The 23,696-nt window shown below is 39.9% G+C and overlaps 1 protein-coding gene and 1 long non-coding RNA gene across 2 annotated transcripts in view; both read left to right on the top strand.

The window, feature by feature from the left end:
- The first annotated feature begins 599 nt into the window (after nucleotides 1-599).
- LOC124165646 (RISC-loading complex subunit tarbp2-like) overlaps nucleotides 600-23,696 on the top strand; it is a 46,378-nt gene continuing 23,281 nt past the window's right edge. The window contains exons 1-4 of the mRNA XM_046543119.1: nucleotides 600-697; nucleotides 777-960; nucleotides 1,032-1,161; nucleotides 13,531-13,733. Coding sequence (XP_046399075.1) covers nucleotides 819-960; nucleotides 1,032-1,161; nucleotides 13,531-13,733 — 475 coding nt within the window. The 5' untranslated portion in view covers nucleotides 600-697; nucleotides 777-818. The remainder of the gene's footprint in view (nucleotides 698-776; nucleotides 961-1,031; nucleotides 1,162-13,530; nucleotides 13,734-23,696) is intronic.
- Nucleotides 20,937-23,252, top strand: LOC124165647. Its single transcript, XR_006866277.1, has 2 exons — nucleotides 20,937-21,003; nucleotides 23,139-23,252. It is a non-coding gene; the product is annotated as an uncharacterized LOC124165647 (long non-coding RNA).

Genomic DNA, 23,696 nt, shown 5'->3' with positions numbered 1-23,696 from the left:
TTAGAATCTAAGCAATATAACATTCCAGTTTAATAGCTTACATTCTCCATTTCTAGAAAATCTACTAGGCACCTCTTGCTATCGTCCTATATGCTCATATGTTATATCAATCATTACGTTTGACGAAGATAATATTATATTTCCCAAATTACGAGCTTCATTAAACTTATGTAAAACATATACAGATCAAATTATTGCTTATTATTCTCAAATGATCATCATACATATCTTCGAGATGGTGGAATTCATTTTCCGTCAGCAATATATTTTCCCGCCATCACAAGTTTTGTCTGCTAGCGCAGACGAACAACGGTGCAGGATGTGTTCCCATCTGTTTAGCGCAGATGACGTCACAGCTGCGATTGGAACACGCTCTGAGCTAAACAGTTTAAAACAGATCAGCGCAGATACGCGATTGGAAAGCACCCATAGATGGTACTGATGTATCAAAACCTATACGCATTATCCTTATGGGTATGTCGCCCCCTTGACTGGGGCTCCGGAAAAATCGAATCGAAAGAGGTTTTCTATACGATATATCGCAGTTCTGTCGCCCCCTTGCCCGTACTGCCATTTGATTTCGGAACGGTTTGGCAGCACCGGCAGTACTGCCAGTGAATCTCGGGACGCGCTCGTTATCGGGGCTGGTGGTTAACTGTGTGTCGTGACAAGTGTATTGTGCTGAATAATTTAAGAGGTATGTAATAAGTCATCTCACGTGTTTATGGTTGTAGTGAATTGGTTAACTCTCATGCCCTTTATTTTGTGTGTATTAGGTAGAAACACTCCCTTAGAATTGGGGCGTAAACCGGTACATCATGGCCACGGCCAAAACGCCGATGTCAACTTTGAATGAGTATATGCTGAGAAAGGGATTTACTCCTCAGTATGAGCTCATTACGGATAGTGCTGGACACGATACTTTCTTTCAGTACGTCGTGACAGCAGGAAATGTCCGAGGTATGGGCGATAATCCATTGCTTATGAAGTACTCAAACTTTTCGTTGCTATTAAAACTTGTTCTGTTTTAGAGACGGGAAGTGGACGTTCCAAGAAAGAGGCGAAGCATAATGCTGCCTTAAAGGCTTTGGAAACATTGGCCAATTCTGATAAATTAGTTCGTGCGCAGCTTCTGGTTACAAGTGGCGTTACCACAAAAGTGTAAGTGCGTTTTTTCCAACTTTTGGTTTCATTATTGTGATCATTTTTCCTTTGGTATCCGGTCCTTTTAGTGGGGATTCCGCTTGCAAGAGAAAGCCATTTTTAATTTTTTTTGTCATTACGACCTCTCTCATGCAAGCGTGATTAACCAAAGAATTCAAGTGCCATGTGGGTGAATATCACTGGGAGGTAATATTTTATCGGATGATTTCTCTGTTAGTTACCATTTCTGCTGGTTTTTATGTCGTGGAAAGTGCTCAAAAATTACTTAATGTGTTGTCAATGTACCGAGGTGCTGAAGGAACTGGATGATGTAATATTGGACTAAATGTAGTTATGTGATTGACCCCTTACCTACTGTACCTCTATTTTCTATTTGTACAAAGTTTCTATAGTTTTTAGGTTATTCCGTTATGAGTATCATAACATGCCATCGAATGGAACTCAATATCTTAGGCCTTGAGTAAGCATTTTTCATATTTTCATGAAAATGTGAAACAGTGTAGAATTTCTGTCAGCATTCTGTTCATATTTTAGTTTTTGATGCCATAAATCCATAAATTGCTGATCTTACCTTTAATTCAATTCCTTCGGCAATTTTTAGATTTATGACAGAAAGCTAGAAGACTCCCAAGCATTAATGGAGAGGTATGCTTCGAGTTGAAAATTCTCTAAACACTTCGTAATATGGCACTGTTTCTCCTGCTTAGCTTTGGATGTGGTTGATGACGAGTGGCTCAAATCACTAGAATCTGATAACCAAGGTGCAAATAAGGGTGCCAGTGCAGGAAAGGTGAGTTGAGGATCCATCCGCCTGCACTCTGATTGGAGGTGAAGGGAATGAAAGGTTTGTCCTTTTTGTGATTCCCTCGGTGACTTACACTCTTCAAGTGTCCCGAGTCCTGTATCTCTAAGGAAGGGAGAGGGGGTAGAAAAAGGAAGGTAAATGGAAAGGAAACACCTCAAGCTGTTGACTCACTAGCTGTCTCGACTTCTGCAACCTTTGTGGTTCTCTCCGCGGTGCCTAAAGTCCCGTTCTGTAACCAAAACGCAAATCCCCATCACTCAGATAATATACCCCAGCCAATGCCACTGGAGGAGCAGTGTGGTGCAGAGGAATGCCAAACAACTCTTTTCAATACCTTGCCTACATACTGTGCACCATTATCAGATATCATTACTTCCGGACATCCACACTCATTAATAACGTGAGTGCAACAATATTAAGCCACATGCTGACTATTGACGGAATGCTGGTATTGCTATCGACCACCAAATGCAATAGGATGGTTTCCTATTTTTTTTATTGCCTAAATTAAAAGATGTACTATAGCGTGAAATAAGTACTCCTGGAGTACTTATTTCACGCTTTATGATTTTTTAATCTATTTTTCGCGTTTAAATGAAAAGTGAAAATTTTCAAGCATGCGAAAACGCAACATCTAATTTTGAATGCTGGGAAAAATCCATGTGACATCATTCTGATTCTGGCTGCCACCTTGGTGCAAGGCTATGAGCACTGCTACGATGCAGGCTGCTAGCAGGTAGCAGAGTAACCTGCTAGCAGATAGCGCTTGGATTAATAAGGATTATTAATACCTTATCAAACAAAGGAAACTTTCCCACCATAGGCAGTTTTAATAGTTGATTGTTAAGACATGTTTCCATGAGCTCTGTGGCTCATGCACGCATAGGTAATCTCAGACAATGTAAAACTCCTATCTACTCGTGTAGATACAGTAAACTCTTGATTTTACGAAGTCAGTGGGACCGGAAAATTGGCACTTCGTAAAATCGAGTTTCGTAAATTCAAAACTTTTTCATAAGTCACGAAAAAAATGTTCGCTTATGTTTCTTCCGCCGTTTTTTGTCTTTAGCGGTCTTATTTAAATGTTTTCGGTGGTTATTCTTGGTATAATTCATAGAAAAGGCTTTTTGCTATCGATTTATGATGTGAAAAATCGTTAAATAATTATTCCACCATAAAATTCCCATTTCTTGTTCATACTTCAACATCAACGATCGCTAAAGAAATTCCCGACCAGTCTAGAAAACGTAATCAAATAATGAATTGCAATGTTTATTATAAGAAAGTTATGTTATAAATTTTTGGTTAGAAGCGAATAGCAACTATTAAGTATGCTGAAGATAGATATTTGTTTCTGACACCCACGGAATTTTAGCTGCCGCCGGCCTAACCGCCATTTACGTCGCCCTCTATCGCTCAGTGACGAGAAAAAAAAGAAAAACGACGGTCTTAGCCCGTTTCCAAAATAACCTTCGTAAGTTAATATTTCGAGTTACTTCGTATTTTCAGCAGAATGTGCTCTATTTTCACTGAGATTCAATTACGATGATAAATAAAGTAGGATGTGATTATCTTCTGGCGAATATTTGAAGTAAATTCTGTTCTCCGTCCGACTACTGTGTTCCATCATCTTTGCAGACGTTGCCATAAAAGACTCAATTCTTCATCAGGACCATATTCTTCATACCGGGTGTGAGGTGACCTGTTCATATAGTATGTTTCTCTCCTTTTATGCCGACAGGAGCAAGGTTCCAACCGGAAAACGACAGGAGAAACATCTTACAGTATCGGAGAAATAGAGAGAGAAACATTATTATCCACATTGATTGTTTTCCGACAAGAGACGTTTTATCATTTCTCAACGTGGTAACGTATTGGTTCACTTGCGTGAATTCCCAAAAATGATACGCAAAAACCTGTACCTTCACCTCATTTAGTTTTCGTGTTTCTTTTTCCGCCGTATTGAAAGTTATGCAAAGGATCATTGACATAGAGCGAAGATTTTCTTAGTTTTAGCACTAAAAAATAGGCGTGCCATAATCGTAAATAAATATAGAGTGGGCAGCGAAGAGAAAATAATTAAATTTCAATTTTAAAGTCAGCAGGGAAGAAGAGAGAATTTTATAAGCACGGCACCATTTCCCCGATAGTGGAAGATACTTCTCCAGCCTCTCTCCGGTTAAAAACTTACCCCCGTTGCCGGTAAAGATGAACCATGCCCTTCTCCACAGTCGGAGAACATTCCCAGTGGGTGGGGTGAATAAAGAGTGGGATAGGGATTGCCTGAGGAAAGAAGTGTGGTCAGCATAAGGAGTGGTGAAGGGGGCAGGAGAAAGAAGGGTGGGGAAAGGTCCTTCAGCTCTGCCTCAGACCACGTTTGGGGGCCGTATTTTGTTACGACGCACGCAAGCTCAGTGACCTTAGGAAGGGAATGAATGGGAAATGCTGGGGAAGGAGGGGTTTGGGATGCTTAAGGTGGGTGTCAGCAAGATCAGCCAAAGGCGGCAGGAGGGAGTAAACAATTGGCTTTGGAAAGAAAAAACTCTCAGCATGGGAGAACTGGGAAGCGCGTGAGAAGAAAGTTCATGGCTAGAATTGGAAGTGCGTCTTCATTACGAGAAGCCTGAAATATAAATTGGCGGTAAATAGAGCCCAATACTTAAGATATATTAAGTTGTTTATTCACAAAGGTCAATATATACACGAAATTATATTACCAAAAAAAAAACTTTTTTTTTGCCTTTTTCCCTTCTCCATCGCCGCTTCCACCATGGTTTCTAACTTGCATAAGTGGTAATTAAATTGGGGGTCCAAATCGTTAGCCAGATCAAAATGTCTTAATGTTTGGAAGGCAGCGTATACTTCTTTTTTATTAGGTGGAATTACTTCCTCACTTTCATCATCGTCGTCACTGCTATTCTGACTAGGCCCGGCCGCTGCTTCTTCCGACACAGGCACCGGCGTCGAATCGTCGCAAGCCTGGAGATTATCATCTAGCGCAATATAATCGCTTGATGTTGCGCGCTGTGCTCCTCCTGCTTTTTCCAAATATTTTTTAAAATCTTCTTTTAAGCCACTAATCTCCTCCGCGATTTCATCTGCCGCAGCTTCCTGAAGGTACAACGTAACGATTCAACCAGAGCCGTGATATTAAATCAGTAAAATTACTATGAGGTTAGTTGTATCAAATATCAACCTCGGGAACATCCTTATGATGCGCTATCGGAGGGAATCCGACCGATTTCCAGCAATTTGCGATGGTAGTGGAGGAAATCTCCCTCCAGGACTCGGCTATGGCGCGGATTGCATGTATCAACGTCCATTTCGGGATGTTATTAATTTCTGTTCCCATTTCTAAAAGTGGCAAATAGATTTGTAAGAATGATAATCATGAATAAAAATATCTAAATCGATATCCAAACGCACATGAGCAAAATAGATGAATATATACATACCGATCCATCGCAAGTAATACCGCTCAAGCTTCTTCCGGTACAGGACTTTAAAATTCTGGATAATGCCTTGGTCCAAGGGCTGGGACTTGCTAGTCGAGTTCGGGGGTAGAAAAAGGACTCGAACATAAGCCAATTTTAGATCTTCCACGTATTTATGGACGGTGGCATTATCCATTATTAAAACAATTTTGCGGTTCTCTCCAGCAATTTTTCTCTGTAGACGTATAACCGTTTGCTGGAAATTTCTCGGGTCATCCAGCTGTTTTTATTTGCATGGTAAAAAACTGGGAGGGCTTCCAATTTTACATGTTTTAAGCACCGTGGCCTTTCAAATTTCCCAATGACAACGGGCTTGATTTTTTCCGTGCCCGTTTGGTTGACGCACAGCCCCACAGTAACACGCACTTTACTCTTTTTCCCCCCATGGCACCTTTACCCTTTGAAACCCAGGGTTGCGTCAGGTAATGCTTTAAAAAATAGCCCTGTTTCAGGGACCAGCGAGGGTGAGCTCGTCGAGGAAAGGGTCCCGGATTAGGGACCCTTCGAAGTGCTTCGGCGAAAAGTAGCCAAGTAGTCTTCGAAGTACGTTCACAGCAGTGCAAAGGGTTAATTAGGGGGGTACGAAATACTCCGCGCGACCTTCCTGACATGCTAAACTACGAATTATTGTCGATGCTATGTTTACGAACAGGCACGTAAATAGGGGCATAATGTCAGCCGCGATATTTTTACCGAACTCCTACTTCCCCTAAATTCCCACAGTGAGGTTTTTGGCGACCCATTTCTCTCCAAAGTTGCATTATCATTTACGATTTCGCACTTTTGATGGACCACAGTTGGAAGCGCTGATTTTTTAGCTACTTACGCCGGCGTAACTAGTTTTGTTGACAAATTTTTCGCCGTAGTTCGTATAAACGAATGCCATTTGCTCTTAGGGACCGAGCCGAGGTTCGTAAATTCAAAAAATTTCGTATAATCGAAGCTTCGTATAATCGAATAGCGCCATGTATTTAGCATAGGCTTTTCACCGGGACCGCAATATCACTTCGTATAATCGAAAACTTCGTAAAATCCTGCTTCGTAAAATCAAGAGTTTACTGTACTAGGCCACTGTGACGTCACGTGGAGTGGATTGGCATGGGCGCCAATCTGGCCTTTATCAAATGAGGTTAAAAATGACCATTGACATTCGTCTAAACTGGGATTTCTAAAACCAAATAATTAGTATATTATGAAGACACTAATCGTGGGTAACGAATCACAATCACTACTAGAGGTGGGTTAAACTGTTCATTTTTATGAACCGTTCACTTTGATCCTGTTCAGTAAAAAGAACAGTTCAAAATATCGGTTCATAGTGAACAGGTAGGGTCATCTGGTAGAAAATATTGTTAATCATGCGTTTAGAGTACATGAAAGCTTAGTGTGGTGTGCGATTAATAGGTTATTACAAGCTTGCCAAAGTTTGCAGATACAAACAAGTAATTTGATGTAATTTGGAGCCAAATATGTGTTTCCCACTATCATCAGTTGAGAACTCTTAAGCGACGCAGGGTAAAATATAGATTAAACCCGTTAAAAGTAAATATCTGTACGACCAACCTAAGAAAAACATAAATAGTGGATACAATGTACACATTTTATATTGTCATCATATACTCTTTTTTAGTTATAGACTTAGTTTTTGGCGCCTACGATGAAATTTTTTAACCTTTTCCCTACCGTACACGTATATATACGTGTGGACGTTTCCTGACCCGGGAGACCACGGGCGTATATATACGTGTGAGATTTTCCCGGTCAAGAAAACGAAACCCGTATATATACGTTTTCGAGCTCTCCCCCTTTCAGGACTGTCGTGGGTTTAGGTCGCATTTGTCTCGGGACCCAACGCTTCGGGGTTTAGGATTAACCCTCCGAATCCGGGAGCAGGTACCCGGACCCTTCGTCTTTTATAACCTCTCTCAGCGGTAAGGGACAGCGGTCATACAATTGTTTATAGAGTCAATTTTCGAAATAAATATTTGTTCATTTCTCAAGAAATATAAACTAAGAATTGAATTGTTTGTCTTTTGAGCAGCGTTTACAATTTTTAAACGTAATTCTACGACAAATATTAACTTATCTCGAGTTATGTATAAACATCAACATGGAAATTGTTGCTGCGTTAAATGCTTTGATAATGGCCTTAGAACTTCGTTTAAAATTTGACAATGCTCAGATAAAAATGAGGAATTATATTCAATGCCTGTAATTTACGTGCAAGCAACAATTATCCATTTGCTAAATACATATAAGCAATACATAAGTTGACCGCGAACCAATGCCGCAGGTATGGTCGTAAACCCGGAAAGGAGGGAGCACAACTACTCTTGGAGTCCGAGATAATACGGAGTCCCACCGTGGAGGGGTCGAAAAAGGTTCAGCGAGACCCTTCTTAACGAATGCCCTCCAAAAATGCTCCGTACCACGAGAAAGAAGAGTCTCTTGGGGAGCGGTACAGCAGTCAAGCTAAGACGAAAACTCCGCGGTCTCGAAAGGGTTAAGTGCGATGTGATGTGAAATGTGGATGCATCTCCAAAAATATTGTTTAAAACGCGATTCATGAACTTAAGAAACGATTAAACTCCTAGTTAGATGATGCACCTGAAAAAACAAAGTCCAAAGACTTTAATTGTTTCTTAAGTTCATGAATCGCGTTGTAAACAACATTTTTGGAGATGCATCCACATTGCACAATACAGCGCACTTAAAAAATTAAAATTTCATCGTAGGCGCCAAAAACTAAGTCCAAATATCAACTTGGTAAAGGGACCGAAAAAAATGTTTCACAATCATGTGTTCAATCGTTTCCTAAGTTCATGAATCGCGTTTTAAACAATATTTTTGGAGATGCATCCACAGATCCACAAATGTTCAAAATACGAAAGCAAAATGAACGCGATATCCCAACTGAACGCCCCGAGGAAACTAATATTTGATCTAATATTTCGAACGGTTCTAAAGAACTGATATTTTAAATATCAGTTCAAACATTAGTTATTTCGAACGGTTCGAAAGAACTAATATTTTAAATATCAGTTCAAATATTAGTTATTTCGAACGGTTCGAAAGAACTAATATTTTAAATATCAGTTCAAATATTAGTTAGAACGAACGGTTCAGTGGCTATCGGAGGGGAATAGTAGAGAAAGAAGGGGAGGGGCTCGGTCGTCTACGACGCACTTCGGCGGCCTTGGATGGCCTCCCTCGTAACCGCCATCTGTTGTACCCACAACGTACTTGCTCGAGTAAGCTGCAGTTCAAAATGCCTCTTGATGATCATACCTACTGTACCGAGTACGCCGCAATTGTGCAGTGCCAACATGAACAGTGAACAGGGTGTTTTAGAGAACGGTTCATTTTCGAACTGGTTCATTTCAGTGAACAGTTCGTTTTGGCAGTTCGGTTCTTTTTGACCCATCTCTAATCACTACCTTTCGATTTCTTTGATGAAGGAAACTACCCTATTTTCAACAAACATCAGAATGTAATGGGATCCCTGCCTAGACCTGGGCATGGGGCTGATGATATCCATGGACTCTACTGTCCAATGTTTAATCATCTTCTGTGATTCCATCAAACCGGCCAGATCACTATGTTCTGACAGCTTTTACATTCCCACACGTAACGACTCATGTCATGCCTAAACCCGGGCCAGAAATAAAATTTTTGAATATTTTTCAATGTTTTGAAAATTCCATAAGTCTTCTGCTGAAATGATTAATCTGTAGTAGCTGCTTTCTATTTTCTAAAGGCATTTTTCAATTTTCTAAAAGCCTCATCTTGTTCTCTCCCTCTTCCCCCCCCCCCTCTAGATGGGTGCCAGGCTTTTCTTTCTCAGCAAATCAGTCAAGAGGCCATGGCAGCAAAACGGGGAACAAATTGCCGTTGTAGCTTCCCACCCCCAACCGTTTATATAAAAAATTTCCAGTGAAATTTCTCAAAACTGGATTCATCTATATGAATGTACAACCCTGCCCTTAGTTAGAACTGAATGAGCTTGTGAATTCTTCTCTTCAAAGTAAGATGTAAATGGTTTGCTTAAATATTTCATTCCATGCACATGAGTGATGCTCACGCACATGCCTATAGAAAGAAGTGCACTGGTGTTTTATGATCCTATGGTTTTTCTTTCCAATGAGATGTGGGGCACAGGAAAGCATATTTATGGAAACTAACAATCTGCCCTATGGAAAACGTTTGATGATTAACCATCATTTTCTATTCACTTTTTGATTGTTTACTACTAATATATGTGCACCTTTAAGCACCGATTTACTTGTGTTTATTCATCACAATAATTTTCAATGGTTATTTTCTGTTTTAAAACTTCTATTTTGTTGCATGATACTTAACACACTACACCATGGGAACGATTGTGCTCTATAGCAGTTTCAATGTCCAAAATGTCATCTGTGTTCACTGATGTTCCAACGAGAGTATATTCCATTCAAGGTGGGATGTGGGCTGGGATACTTCGGAAAAATTCTTTCTTGGGTCTATTACACTTTGTCTTACTGAACGGCACATGATTGAATTTCCCTGGCTGAAGAGTTGTGTTGTTGGAAAATGCCCGGTTGTATGAGAATATTATGAGGACAAAATTTTGGAAGATGAATGAGTTTCAAATAGTTCCTGAGCTGGCCGCAATCAGACGCTAATGAGCTAAGCCGAAAGTCATTGTTAGACACCTTTTGGGGTAATAGGTGATTCATGCAGCAGTTGACCTCCAGAAACTGGGAACTTTGAAGCAGGTAGGCTGAAAAAGGTCAGTGGGTGAGAAAAGGGAGGGCGCGAAACACGTTTCTATTGTTCTCGTGTAACTTCATATTTTTTGGAGGGAGAAAGAGGGAAGGGTGAAACACGATTCTATTATTCTCTTATAACTGGATATTTTCTTTTGAAGCTTTTCATTTATGGTCTTCGTGATGCGAACCCTGCGCGAGCTGGGACCTTTTCACCTTTTGTTTGATATTGGAGAGGAGGAAAGCATCGGAGGAGTGGCCGAGGGCTATTGAATGGAGGGGTAGCGGATTTTGGGAATTGTGCTACGTAGTTACTATCCCATGGCACTGAGGTTCTCCTGGTGGGGAAAGCGGGGATTTTTGGATTTTTTCACCCAATCATTTTTGGCTCCCCACGTCGAACTCTTTTCACCGCTGTAATCTACGAATTTGATGTAGTTCGTCAACTAGTCTATAACGGCACTGCATGCACTAAACGTTGAGTTCTTTACAATTTTCTAAGTCAACTACCAACGACAGTGTAGGCCGCAAAATTCAGAGTATTCGAAGTATTCGAGGTTTTCGAGTATTCGCGGATACTATTCGCACATCTCTACTTTTACTGCCACCGTTGGTAGAGCGGAAACTGCCAGGGGCCGATTAATCGGCCTAAATAATTTCACTTTTTTTTTCGTGATTGTGGCCTTTTCAACGGCTGTAATTTATGCAAACCCCCATAATATATCTATGGTTATAAGATATAAACATATCTTAAGAATTGGGAAAAAAATCGAGACCTTAAATATAATTAAGTAGCTGAAAAATTTTTAAATGTGAAATGTTGCTAACTCCGGAAAATAGCCTTGGCAGTCTTCATACATCCCACATCCTGAAATGGGCTGGCAGTGAAAGGGTTAGGGTGCCTTCACAGTTCGGCGTTGCGTTGACGCCGCAGCTAGCGAGCCCATCAGAGCCTGTCTTTGAGAATTGATGACGTCACGTCTCCAGCTCGCTGCATCGTCGCAGAAAAACTGAACCTGTCGGATTTTCTCTGCGTGAAGGCGGCAGTACGCCGGCGATTTCGAATTGGTGTTTGTCTATGGGAAGCTTAGGTATACAAATATGCAAGATTAGCTCCAATGGGAGTGACAAATGCTGTTTATTTCATTATTTACTATTATTTTGAAGTGTTAAGCATAGATATTTCGTATCTTTCCTAAACATAGGATAAATGTTAACCCTAAATTATATTACAATCACTGAGGAGCGTAGATTAGCATAAATCATACCCGTCAATTGTATCACAAGCTAAATACGGCTTGAGAGCTCCTTGTTGGTGACTACGGTCGTTTAAATTCCAATTGATATCTAATAATTGTGCCCCCATGATCTACTCAGTTAGAGCTATTTAGATAACATGACTAGGGGAATCTATTTGAACAACAGTTATCATTAATAAATATTCCTGATAACATTCCAAGTTACTCATGTTCACTGAGTGTATGTAAATAGCTATTTTTCGAATATTCCAAGTTGGGAAATAAAATTTAAAGATCATAATAATGCATAGGCAAGGGCCATCATTACATGCATGATTATTGAAATTATGGTCGCCATATTAACTTCAAATGCTATTTATAGTTGCGAAGAATATTTTAAGAAATGAAATTGCATAAAAATACACAAAACAACATATGTATAGTGTGTTTTGCTCGAAATCATAAGATGATATGCTCCCATGCCGATTTTTAGGAGCCAATGCATTTTGCCTTTCATTTGTTTTCGCAACGCAGAACTGTGATGGGCTCCAACTTGCTGCGATGAGTTAGCTCTGCCCCCAAGTATGCAACGCCGAGCTATGAAGGCACCCTTAAGGGTGGGAAATATGTGTAGTGGGAGAAATCCACAGACAAACCTGGATCCCCCCCTATTTCCGTTTGAGCACTTTAGCCTGTAAAGCTACCGAGGCATCATTCGTCCCTATTAGCGATGTGCAAGGAGTGCTTGTTGATCTCGACTCGAGTTGAAAACTACTCAGGAGTATCGAGTCGAGTCGAGTTTGGTCATCTCTGGATCTGGCAATATGATAATATATATGCGACAACATATTCTAATTTTCAAATCCCTTTGTGAATTTTCTGTCCTGAATGCTTAGCTTGATGTAAAAAGTGAAAGATTATGAGGAATGTTGATGGTAATTGCGTCTGTATTAGGAAATGAATGAAAATTAAAGAGTCTTGAAAAGTTCCATAAGCACTATGGGAATGAATTAACCTATGGTAATATGTGGTGAATTTAATTAATATTTATATGTATATGTAGCCGAACTGCCAGAAACAGCCCTGAGTAAAAGCATTTGCACCATTGTGATAATGCTTCATGATAGCGCTTCCTGTCGGCAGATTTTTGAACTTACTGGCATCGACAACACTGTAACCGAAACTACTCGACTCGACTCAACATTCGTAATGCCACTCCAATCGAGTCAGGTCAAATGCCAGTCGAATTTTCGAGTACTCACACATCCCTAATCCCTATGGATATTTGTGGACATAACTGGACAAGGTGGTAGTGTCCACACCTTGTGCGGTAGTGTCCGCAAATATCCAGTGGGAGGGATGATGCCTCGGTGGCTTAGTTGGCTAAAGCATTTGACCAGAGATTGGGGCATCCAGGTTCAAATCCCGGTCAAGGCAAATGATTTTTTTCTCTGTGAATTTTTCGTACAATTTGTGCTTTGCAAGTGACTCCTGTAAAGTTATCTCCGTGGCTACTCCCAGGATACTTCTACATCTACATAATACCCTGCAAGCCGCCTGAAAGACGTGTGGCAGGGGGTGTTAGGACACCAGCCATATACACATAAAAAATGAAGTGCTCTAACGAAGATGGAACTAGCATTTATTGAAGTCCTTTATGGTTCGGGGAAAAAACGAATTCCCATATCTATCCATTCGGCAAAACATCTCTCTTAATTTATCGCTTCTATCGGACCTAGAAATTTAGTGTGGCTCTAATATTATGTTCTCTGTGTCACTCTTAAAGATATCCATTCTCAATTGTTCAAGCAAACTAAGCCTAGTGCGTGCAGCCTCCCAAGTCTCAAGCGGTTCCCAGCCTAATGCGCTTAAACCATATATGCGTAGTTTTTGAGGTAGGTTTTGCAGGAAGGTTTTGTCTGATTGTTCTGCAAGGGTTGTGGAAAGCAATTTGTTGTCAAGCAAGAAAGAAGAGTCATCATATCGTATCATTGAACTGTCGTGATTGAAAAGTTCCACAAGCTGGAGTGAATTACTGTTTTGATATGTTCTTTGTGGTGATGGGTGTGCATGTGTTGCAGGGCACTTGATAAGGATGACGCTGCGTCTGTGGCTGTCTCCCCGTATGCTGAGCAGGTGACGGAGAATTCTGTTGGTGCGCTGGCAGAGCTGTGTGCGCAACAGAACCTCAAAGAACCAGAGTACCAACTGGTGGCTGAGTCTGGTCCTGCGCATTCGAAAACATTTGTCATTCTCTGCCAGGTGCTTACGCTAAGGGAGCAGGGTGAGTAGCCATTGTTTATTGTCATCATCATGATGACAATCTATGATGCATTTTCAAGGGATTTGAAATGAACTTGACTTGAATCGAACATAAGGGATGTCAGGGAGTCTTAAGGCCGGATAACAGAAAAAATTAGCAAAAACAAGATTCATGAAATTTTGAAAGATCAATGAAAATTTTACTAAATGGTGTACGTATAAAAAAACTAGTGCGTACTGGATGCTATCTATCATACCTCAGAAGAACTAGCAGCGAATTGCCGCACACTATGTTGAAATGGAGTCAAGTAGTTGTTAATGGCTTGTCTTTCTTTTAATTTTGGGTCCTTTGATTTTATTCATTATGTTATTTTTCTTTCCAAGATGTCTTCTTTCATGATTCAGTGATTGAGTTCATGTAGCATGGATGTAAAATGATTGAAATAAATGTCTACGACACTGACGAGAGGGAGACAATGGCACAGCATTCAGTCGACGTGGGTCTGTTAATGAAGTGAGAATAAAGCGTTAGTTTTCCCGAAATTTCCCGACTTATTTTCTGTGCAACTCTTCCTATCCTTCTCTGATGGATGATGACAATGATGAGAGAGTCACGGCAACTTACAAATGCTTGGGACAGAATGCATTCTGGATGAATGACATTAATGGTGAATAAATCTGTTACCTATTTGTAAACCCTGCAACTCATGATATTACCTTATAAGCGTGTGTAAGAGGCGCACACGTGTAAGAGGCGCACCCCTATTTTGAGGATCAAAGCTATAAAGAAAAAAATTGCGGCATTTTTTTATCCTATCGTGCGGTGTTGCAGACGTATGCCTGGAATTTCGACAGTTATCGAAATTTCCTCTTTCAGTACTGTTTGAAAGAGGAAATTTTGATAACTGCGGCGGTAATAGTGGCATAAGAGGGAGTAGAAAAAGTTCCGATCCTCTCTTCGCATACGCCATCGCTCTACGTTGCTTGTCCTACTCATAAACAATTTTGTTTAAAAGCTCTCACAGGAGTATTGCAATAGAATTGCAGCCGTGGAAAATTTTAAGGCAAAACGCGACAGGCAGATAGCATGAACATTCCTTTAATAACCAGCCTTAGGATAATAACCACCTCATATATTTAAGGCCCCTTGCACACTGACCGATTTTGGACGGCCGGTAAAATATCGGCCGTCCACATTCCAATAGTGAACAATGGGAGAGCATTGGAGCTTGCACACGTACCGAACACGCGCCGGCACCGGCTAAATGCCGGTTAGCTGCCGGCCATTGTCACTGTGGATCGCCGTCGCCGGCTCAAAAACATAGCAACTTATCGTTTGACCGGTTAAAATCCGGCGTGTGTGCAAGCATCGCTTCGCCGGTAAAATATCGGCCGATATTTTTTACCGGCCATCCAAAATCGGTGTGTGTGCAAGGGGACTTTTTTCCTTTCCTGAACTCCACAGGAAAATAGGAAATTATCAAGTTACAGTCAATGGAAACGCATTTCATCCCTACCCCATCTCACCAACTGACCTTTTTCGGTCTACCAGGTTCAATTCTCCGAGTTTCTGGAGGTCAAATGCTAGGTGAGTCACCAACTGAGCTCGAAAATATATCTCGATATCTTTCAGCAATTGTATGACACGCACGAGGTTCTAAAAAGAATTAGACCTAACGCGACGTATATCTGACAGCATTTAAGTTTTTTGAGCTCTAATTGATTGACACAAAGATTTATAGCTAAAACAAGGCTACTAATATTCAACTTAGTCCTAACAGCACAATTTCGGAAGAAACAAGCGTAGCATAAGCGCATTCAAACGAGACGAGACGGACTGGAAACTTCAGGCAACGCAAACTGCGTATATCATATTGCTGCGCCTTCGCCCCTTTGCTTTGAAGACAACGACGTCACATGCAAGATCGGACGTGTTCTTCCCTTGCTCCTTCGCTCGTAGCCTCGTAGCTTGAAATATGGAGGGGAGGGTGCGCGCTCCTTCCCCTCGACCTCTCCTTCAGCGCTAATCCAACAATGAACACACTCGTTCGAATTTTTTAAACCGCAGGTTTTGACACCAATATAATTTTCAGTTGCAAAAATCCTCATATTAGCGTCTGAAGATAATTTTTGAAAAATCAGGTGCTCAGCGCAATGGAAATTTCTCGGCAAGACAGATGTTGACTATTAACCAGGTATGTCCTTCAAAACTACGTGTTTCTCTACGTTTGATAAGCGATTACTATATGCAGTATAAATGCCGCGGTATGCCCACTCGTGGCAGTAAATTTAGCGTGCGCTCCGGAGCGAATCACCCCGCGCGATCTTTTCAATGTTCACCTCTGGGATACCGACATGACGGCGCGATGCTTACTAGAAATTCAAACAGGAGCATTTTAAAAATACGTCACTATGGGAGAAACTCCCCTACCTGCTGCTTGTTTTTGACCCAGGGTTTCGGATGACTGACTCATGCTAAAAACCAAGGCCACTCAGTTCCCCTTGGACTTGGGACCGGGGAAGGGGAGGGGGGGAAGATAAGAAGTTTGTGTAAGAGGCGCACCCCCATTTTTGGCTGCAATGTCTGGGAAAAAAGGTGCGCCTCTTACACGCGTTTATACGGTATTTTGTTCGGAACGTACGTTGGCATCAGTGGAAATGATGAATCGTTGTGTGAAGGGACAAGTGATTAGAATAACCCGTTCAAATTCATAACATGTATGATTAAAAGTTATTAAAAAAGATTCAGAACATTTGAAAAAGTTCTTCCTCTGTAAATTGTGAAGGTAGAAGTTGTGAAAGTAATCTGGATGAGACTACCTGTAAATGGAAGAAAAATGGCACAATATTTTTACAATAAAACTAGAACATCAGTATTTTGCACCTCGATATTTTTCAATGAGCACCTGTCGCAAATTCCATATCATTTTCATGACCACGGACATGAACTTATTGGTAATAATCAAATCCTCCGAAAGGAGTTATCCCACAACGGCAAGTTACTGTAAATAGTAACCGATTGTGAATTTGAACTGTTTAATTTAGTGTTAGTAGTCGCAGCTAATCTTATAAGTGTGGAGAATGGGAGTAATTTGGGAAAAACTAGCACTGTCTGCACTTGAAAAAACTGGCTATTTCGCTCGTGGATTTTCTAAAAAATATATGAACCCTTGATTGGAAAAGAGTGCTTTCACTTGCAGAAACGGCATCTGAAGAACAGTATTTTAAAGAAAATGCTGATTCTTACTGCTGCAAAATGAGTGTATGTCAACGTCAGGAGAATTCATCTTCATGATTGTTGGAGCTCAATGAATGAAAAAGTAGGTTAATCATTTTTCAAGAAGGAAAATAAACAACTGTCATTCATGTGCCACGCATGATTCTGAGGCTGGAGAAATCCAGGATTTTTTTAGGACCCGGATCTCGGGATATTTTCGGATCCAAATGCATTTTCAATTGTCTGCTATGAAACGAAGTAGTTATTCAAGTTTCTTCTGGGTACATACAATCAAAGGAATGCTATTTAGATTTACATACACATTTAAATATTTTTACCGATAAAAAATCATTTTTATAAGCTTTCAGATCATTTTTAAAAATGATAAAATTTTTACACGCTCAGGACGTAAACCGTTATGCTTGCGTTTGGAAATGAAAATAGGTTCAATCTTCAGAAACTTTTGAAAGAAACCTTTGACTTAATTTTGATATTCCTCACATAAGTTTCCCCTGAATTTTGTCACTTTCTCATCACATACTGACTTGTGTTCCACCCTCAAATGCTTCAGTTGCGTTGAGGTGGATTTTGCACTCCCTAACGACAGTTTCACGTCACCGTGCACGCTTATGGGTCTCTTATTGTCAATAAAAATGTTTCTACACAATGAAAGACATTTTTATCGGTATATCATGAAATAGGGTAGTTTCCTTTGTCAAAGAAAACAAAAGGCATTGATTGCGATTCGTTACCCACCATTAGTGTATTCGTAATATACAAAGTATTTGGTTTTAGAAATCCCAGTTTTGACGAATGGCAATTGTCAATTTTAACCTCATTTGAAAAAGGCCAGATTGGCGCCCATATGATGCCACTCCACGTGACGTCACAGGGACCTAGTTTCTATATGAGTAGTCATGATTCATCATCAGCCTTCAATTTCTGATACAATTTCCAATTCAGAATTTCCAATGTTGACCAAAGGGTTCCTGGGCTTCCATAACCTGATAAATATGTATTATTACAGTCCTTTAGTCCAAATTGTGAACAGTTTTAATTAGGAGAAACACACAACACACCATACACTTTATATCAAATTCCAACAAAAATTAGCAAAACAAACTGTTTGAAAAAACATAAATAAAAAATATCATGGCAACCTACCACATTGCAAAATGCCATACTATTAACGGAATGCCATACTATGAATGGAGTATCCTGCACTGGATAAACTTAAGTTAGCTAATGGAGCAGTAGCCTGGGAAAACAAAGAGCAGTGATGTGTAGCCATGTATGCAATAGAAGGCGAGTAGGTATGTAAGTTTGGCAGCTGGAGCAAAAAATAGTGTTACAGTCTCCAGAGTTATACAAGGAATCGTTGGAAAGAACTGCATTAAAATACTTGGTAGTGATGTGGTGCATTAATGAAATTATGACAAGTCTGGAGTAAAAAATGCAAATTTTGGATACATCAAGGAAAGGTCAAAGCACAGAGGTTAGACACGATTTTGTTAGAAGCACTGTTGCCGTAGGAAAAATAATTGCTGAATACAAGTCAACATAATATATATGGTAGCATATGTTTTACCAAAGGGGCTTTACAATTTCAAGCGTGGGAACTGCATTAATCAACAGAATCTTGTAGCTGATGGAAGCAACTACAGTAAAACCCCTTATTTACACTTTTCTAGGGACCCAAGAAAAAAAGTGTAAATTGCGGGAAAATGCAAATAGTGGGAAATAGAGAATTTTCACTTTTATTCATATGTTGGCTTTGGAAATGTTAATTTTTTAATTGTTCACTAGGCATTATGCCATAACATTGTTTCCCTCTGAAGCACAGTGTTTTTGCTGGCAGCAAAAATTAAAAAATAATCCTGTTTTGTCTGCACTGAAAACATCTTTTGGGCTGTAACCTTTCAGAACTCTAATATATTCAGATTCTTTCCACTGAGTTGCTGTCTCTATGTTAACATCCTTTCTTTCACCACTCACCATCTTATATACAAGACTGTACCTATTTTTGAATCTATCCAACCAACCATTATAGATGCCGTGGAATCTTCGATTCCCAATCTTGTTGGGAAATACCTTTTCTCAAGGGCCTTTGGGCCTGTTTACACAATACATTAGCACGTACGTGTTAATTTCTGCTTGCATGAATGATTTTTGTGGACCGGAACGGGACATGTACGAATGTAGGCAGGGGCAGATGCAGGATTTTTTTCTGGGAGGGGCACAGAGGGCCTGACAGGCAAAAGATCTTGTCTTAATTGAGATTAAAAACAAGATATAACAATGACTTTACAAAATTCTCTTTATTTTTATATCAAAGTTATTCTTATTGAATTAAATGATCGAGCCTCCTTGAGTAATATACAAAACAAAGCGAACGTAATGATGACCATCAGGGGCGGATCCAAGATTTCTTTCTGGGGGGCACAAGCAATGCCGTGATTTTGTTCTGGAGGCGCAATGATACCACGTTATACAAAACGAACGCAATGATAACCGGACCGTATTAAAAATCTTGCATATTTTTTAAGTGTCTGGGGGGGCACGTGCCCCCCCTCCCATAGATCCTCCTATGATAACCGTATTCAAATTTTGTCTATTTTTTTAAGCATCTGGGGGGGCACGTCCCCTGCCCCTAAATCCGACTATGAATGCATGAACCAAATTTGAACAGGTTCTATTTTCTGTTCATGCATACGCACAAGTTGGGTGAATGCACGGTGCATTTTCGTGTTCATAATTTAGACATTAACTTGTACGGGTTAATGTACTATGTAAACAGGCCTTTAGATGACACCATTTGCAGGGACATTTGATGATCTTGCACCTAAAAACTACTCTTTTAGAATTCGTTCCATTTATTCTTACCTGGAATTCTTCACATATATTCTCTTTTTTGATAAATGTCCGCACTGGTTTGCATATTTTACAATGGCATCACGATTTTTCACCACGGTATTGAATGTTGAGACTGGAAATCCGATCGGATTGCCAGTCTCAACATTCGAGTTGCTTCGCCAGCGTTTGAATCGATGCGGGTTCCGGTGTGGGAATCAACTATCTCTAAAATTTTCATTTTCTCGTCAATTAAAAATGTCCGTTTTTCACCTCGAATTTCCATTTTCAAGCCGGATCAATTCTATTTCCCATTCGAATTGAGGGTAACTCGGCAACACACGAGTATCTGAACTACCCCTCGGCGATCAAATGCGTATAGTACAAACAGTCATGGGACTTCATAATTTTTGAAAGTTACAATAGTTTGCGATACACTGCTATTTGAATGGGATAATTCAAGTTTAAATAAGTTTTTTTTTAAGTATTTAATTAACCTATAATTGCTACGCAACTGTTGAATGAAGTCAGCGCAAATGATCCCAGTTGTCGGCCAAGTTTTATAGTTTATCACGTCTGGTTTCCTTTCAAACTCTCGTATCATATTATCGACTACATGATTATTGTCAACATTCCTTCAGGAGTTCTTGCATTATAATTAATACATAGCTTGATTGCTCAAAACACCTACTTTCATATCGTGAATCTTTTCGCCGCTGACAGAAAACGAGATGACGTAGTTCAACTTTCCGACGTTGGTGGCGTTCTGTCCCGCCACATTCAAATTCTTCCCGAAAATAGTTCTCATTACGTCTCTCTCTCTTGGATTTCTAAATAAAAATGCGCGAAAGGAAGCCAAAAGACAGTTTTTAAGGGCTGATATGCGCGATTAATTGTTTAAGTGCGCAAAAAATTTTTTTTTAGTCGGCACGTCGTGATGCACATGGCGGGAAAACGAAAAAAACACGGCGTAAATACAGGGTTCTATTTACATTGGAGAGATAGGAAATATGACGGGACCCAGAAAAAAACTTGCAATTTGCGGGAAAACGTAAATTCCGATAACGCAAATACGGAGTTTTACTGTAGTTGGAGGGAGGGTGTTGTACTTTTAACCTAGTTGCTAAGTTAAGAAATAAATAGCAACAACATGTTTTGTGGCAACCGCTAATGTACTGTTGTTCTCAGATGAAAAGGATGTTTTGAGTCTCATTTTTAAAAAGAGGTACGTGTTGAACTGTTTCGAGTCCATAGAAAACCTAAATCACAACAAAACTGAGCATTTTGTGAAATGCATCATTGGAGATTGTTCATACACTTAGAGTGGCTGTCTTGAGACAGAATTTTGCACTTCCTTCTGATATCAGAAAGTTTTACATGGAGCAATTATATTTGAAAATTCAATATAAACATTGAAAATCAGTAATCACTACTAAGATAGTGATCACCGGTACTCTTCAATGTTTGATGATGCAGCTTCTTAAAACAAATTAAATACCCGAGTGCAGCTGAGAACCATTTTAGAAACCCATTAATTTTGATACCATTGATAGGAGTGTGCCTATAGTTAGATAGCATTTGGGAGGATACTGAAAATGAGTTTGCCGTGTCATCAATGCAGTATTTATAGTATCAAATAGTATTTGGAGCCAATTTATAATTCTGACCGCAAGTTTTTATCAAGGCTTACCAAATCACGTGCTTTGAAAAAAAAATAATTGCACTTAATACTCAATCACCTCAATGGGATTCTTTAAGCACATATCTCTGTAAATCAAGCTCACATCCATGATCACTGTGTAAAATGCATACATTTATAAATAACTTGATGCTGTAAATATAATCGTTTGATGTTGCGCGCTGTGCTCTTCCTGCTTTTTCCAAGAATTTTTCAAAATCATCTTTTAAGCCTCTGATCTCCTCCGCAATTTTATCCGCTGCATCTTCCTGAAGGTATAACGTAACGAATCAACCATAGCCGTGATATTATAGCGGTAGAATTACTAGTAGGCTAGTTATATCAATTACCAACCTCGAGAACATCCTCATGATGCGCTATCAAAGAGAATCTGGCCGATTTCCAGCAATTTGCGATTGTAGTGGAGGGAATAAAGTACGACTTTGAACCATGTTTCTGTGATGAAAAATGACAGTTTTATTAACTTGGCCATTTTAGCAAAGTTAACAAAATCGTTATTTCTCATCGCAGAAACACGGTTCAGAGACGTACTTGAATGCCTGATTGGCAGGAGTGCGATGCAAACAATTATTTTTTGATGATGGCATTGATTGATAGATTTTCAAAATGTAGTCAGAGCGGTCACTTTTGGGGAGAAAGGCTCGGAGGGTAGAAGAGAGGGGCCAGCGAGGGTGAGCTCGTCGAGGAAAGGGTCCCGGATTAGGGACCCTTCGAAGTGCTTCGGCGAAAAGTTGGTAGTCAAGTAGTCTTCGAAGTACTTTAACAGTAGCAACGTACCAGATATGTTCACAGCAGTGCAAAGGGTTAATTAGGAGTGTACGAAATACCCCGTGCGACCTTCCTGACATGTTAAACTATGAAGTATTGTCGATGCGATGTTTACGAATAGGCACGTCAATAGGGGCATTATGTCAGTCGCGATATTTTACTTAACTCCTACTTCCCCTAAATTTCCACCATGAGGTTTTAGGCGAACCCTTTCTCTCCTAAGTTGCACTATCATTTACGATTTCACACTTTTGATGAACCACAGTTGGAAGCACTGATTTTTTTAGCTTCATACGCCGGCGTAACTAGTTTTGTTGACAAATATTTTGCCATAGCTCGTATAAATGAATGCCTTTCGCTCCTGGGGACCAATCCGGGGTTCGTAAATTCAAAACATTTTGTATAATCGAAACTTCGTATAATCGAATAGCACCGTGTATTTAGCATAGGCTTTTCGCCGGGACCGCAATATCACTTCGTATAATCGAAAACTTCGTAAAATCCTGCTTCGTATAATCGAGAGTTTACTGTATGTATTATGTTATAACCACTCCCTAATACGTACAACTTGGAGCCAATTTATAATTCTGACCACACCTCTAAACATTCCCTAGTAAACTAATATTTTTGCAATACAACATTTAAGTGTTGGAAATTTCCACAATTTAGTGTATATAAGCAAAATTTTGGTTAAAACTACCACGCTTGCATCTCAATGAGTCAAATTATAGATTGTATATTGCATTCTTTGCTACCTGTGAAATTAAGAATGGGCGTAAACAAGTTACTTACATGCTCACTTCAACGCATAGGTATAGAATTCCAAATTTTCAATTATAGATGGACTAATTATATCAAAAACTAATAACTATAACTCTTTCCTATAACTTTAGGAGCACAATATAAACATCCTATGCTAACTCCAAAGACACCATCACAATTTTAGGGGCAGTGCCCGTTCTTGCCTTTGCATCAACTGCATCAAGAATTTCTGATGCTAGCCAATGTGAGTTGATGCTTCCGGAACCTCAAAATATGCTCTATGCATGCCCACATCGATGCACGTGATGTGTGATTTGGAACGCATCCCTAGAGTACAAGAAACAATGAAAAATTGTGATCAAATGCACAAAATGCCATGACAAGCTGTCAAGTCATCAACTGCAGTCTGCAGGTGTATTTTTTGCACATCTGATAGCTCTCCAGCATGCTTAAAATGCAGCAGTGTGTTGAGTTATTCAGTATGATTCTGTTACTGTATAAGTGCATGTAAGAGACGCACCCATATTTTGAGCGTCGGAGCTGAAGAAAAAAAAATTTGCGGCATTTTTTTATCCTATCGTTGTTGTGTTATCGTTTGTGTTGCAGACGTATGCCTGGACTTTCGACAGTTATCAAAATTTCCTCTTTCAGTACTAAAAATTTACGCGGCATTTTTTCAGCCTAATTTT

The sequence above is a fragment of the Ischnura elegans genome, chromosome 9 (assembly GCF_921293095.1).
Source record: "Ischnura elegans chromosome 9, ioIscEleg1.1, whole genome shotgun sequence".
Taxonomy (NCBI): Eukaryota; Metazoa; Arthropoda; class Insecta; order Odonata; family Coenagrionidae; genus Ischnura; species Ischnura elegans.
Note: the sequence above shows the minus strand (reverse complement) of the source record. Positions and strands in the feature narration are given on the sequence as shown.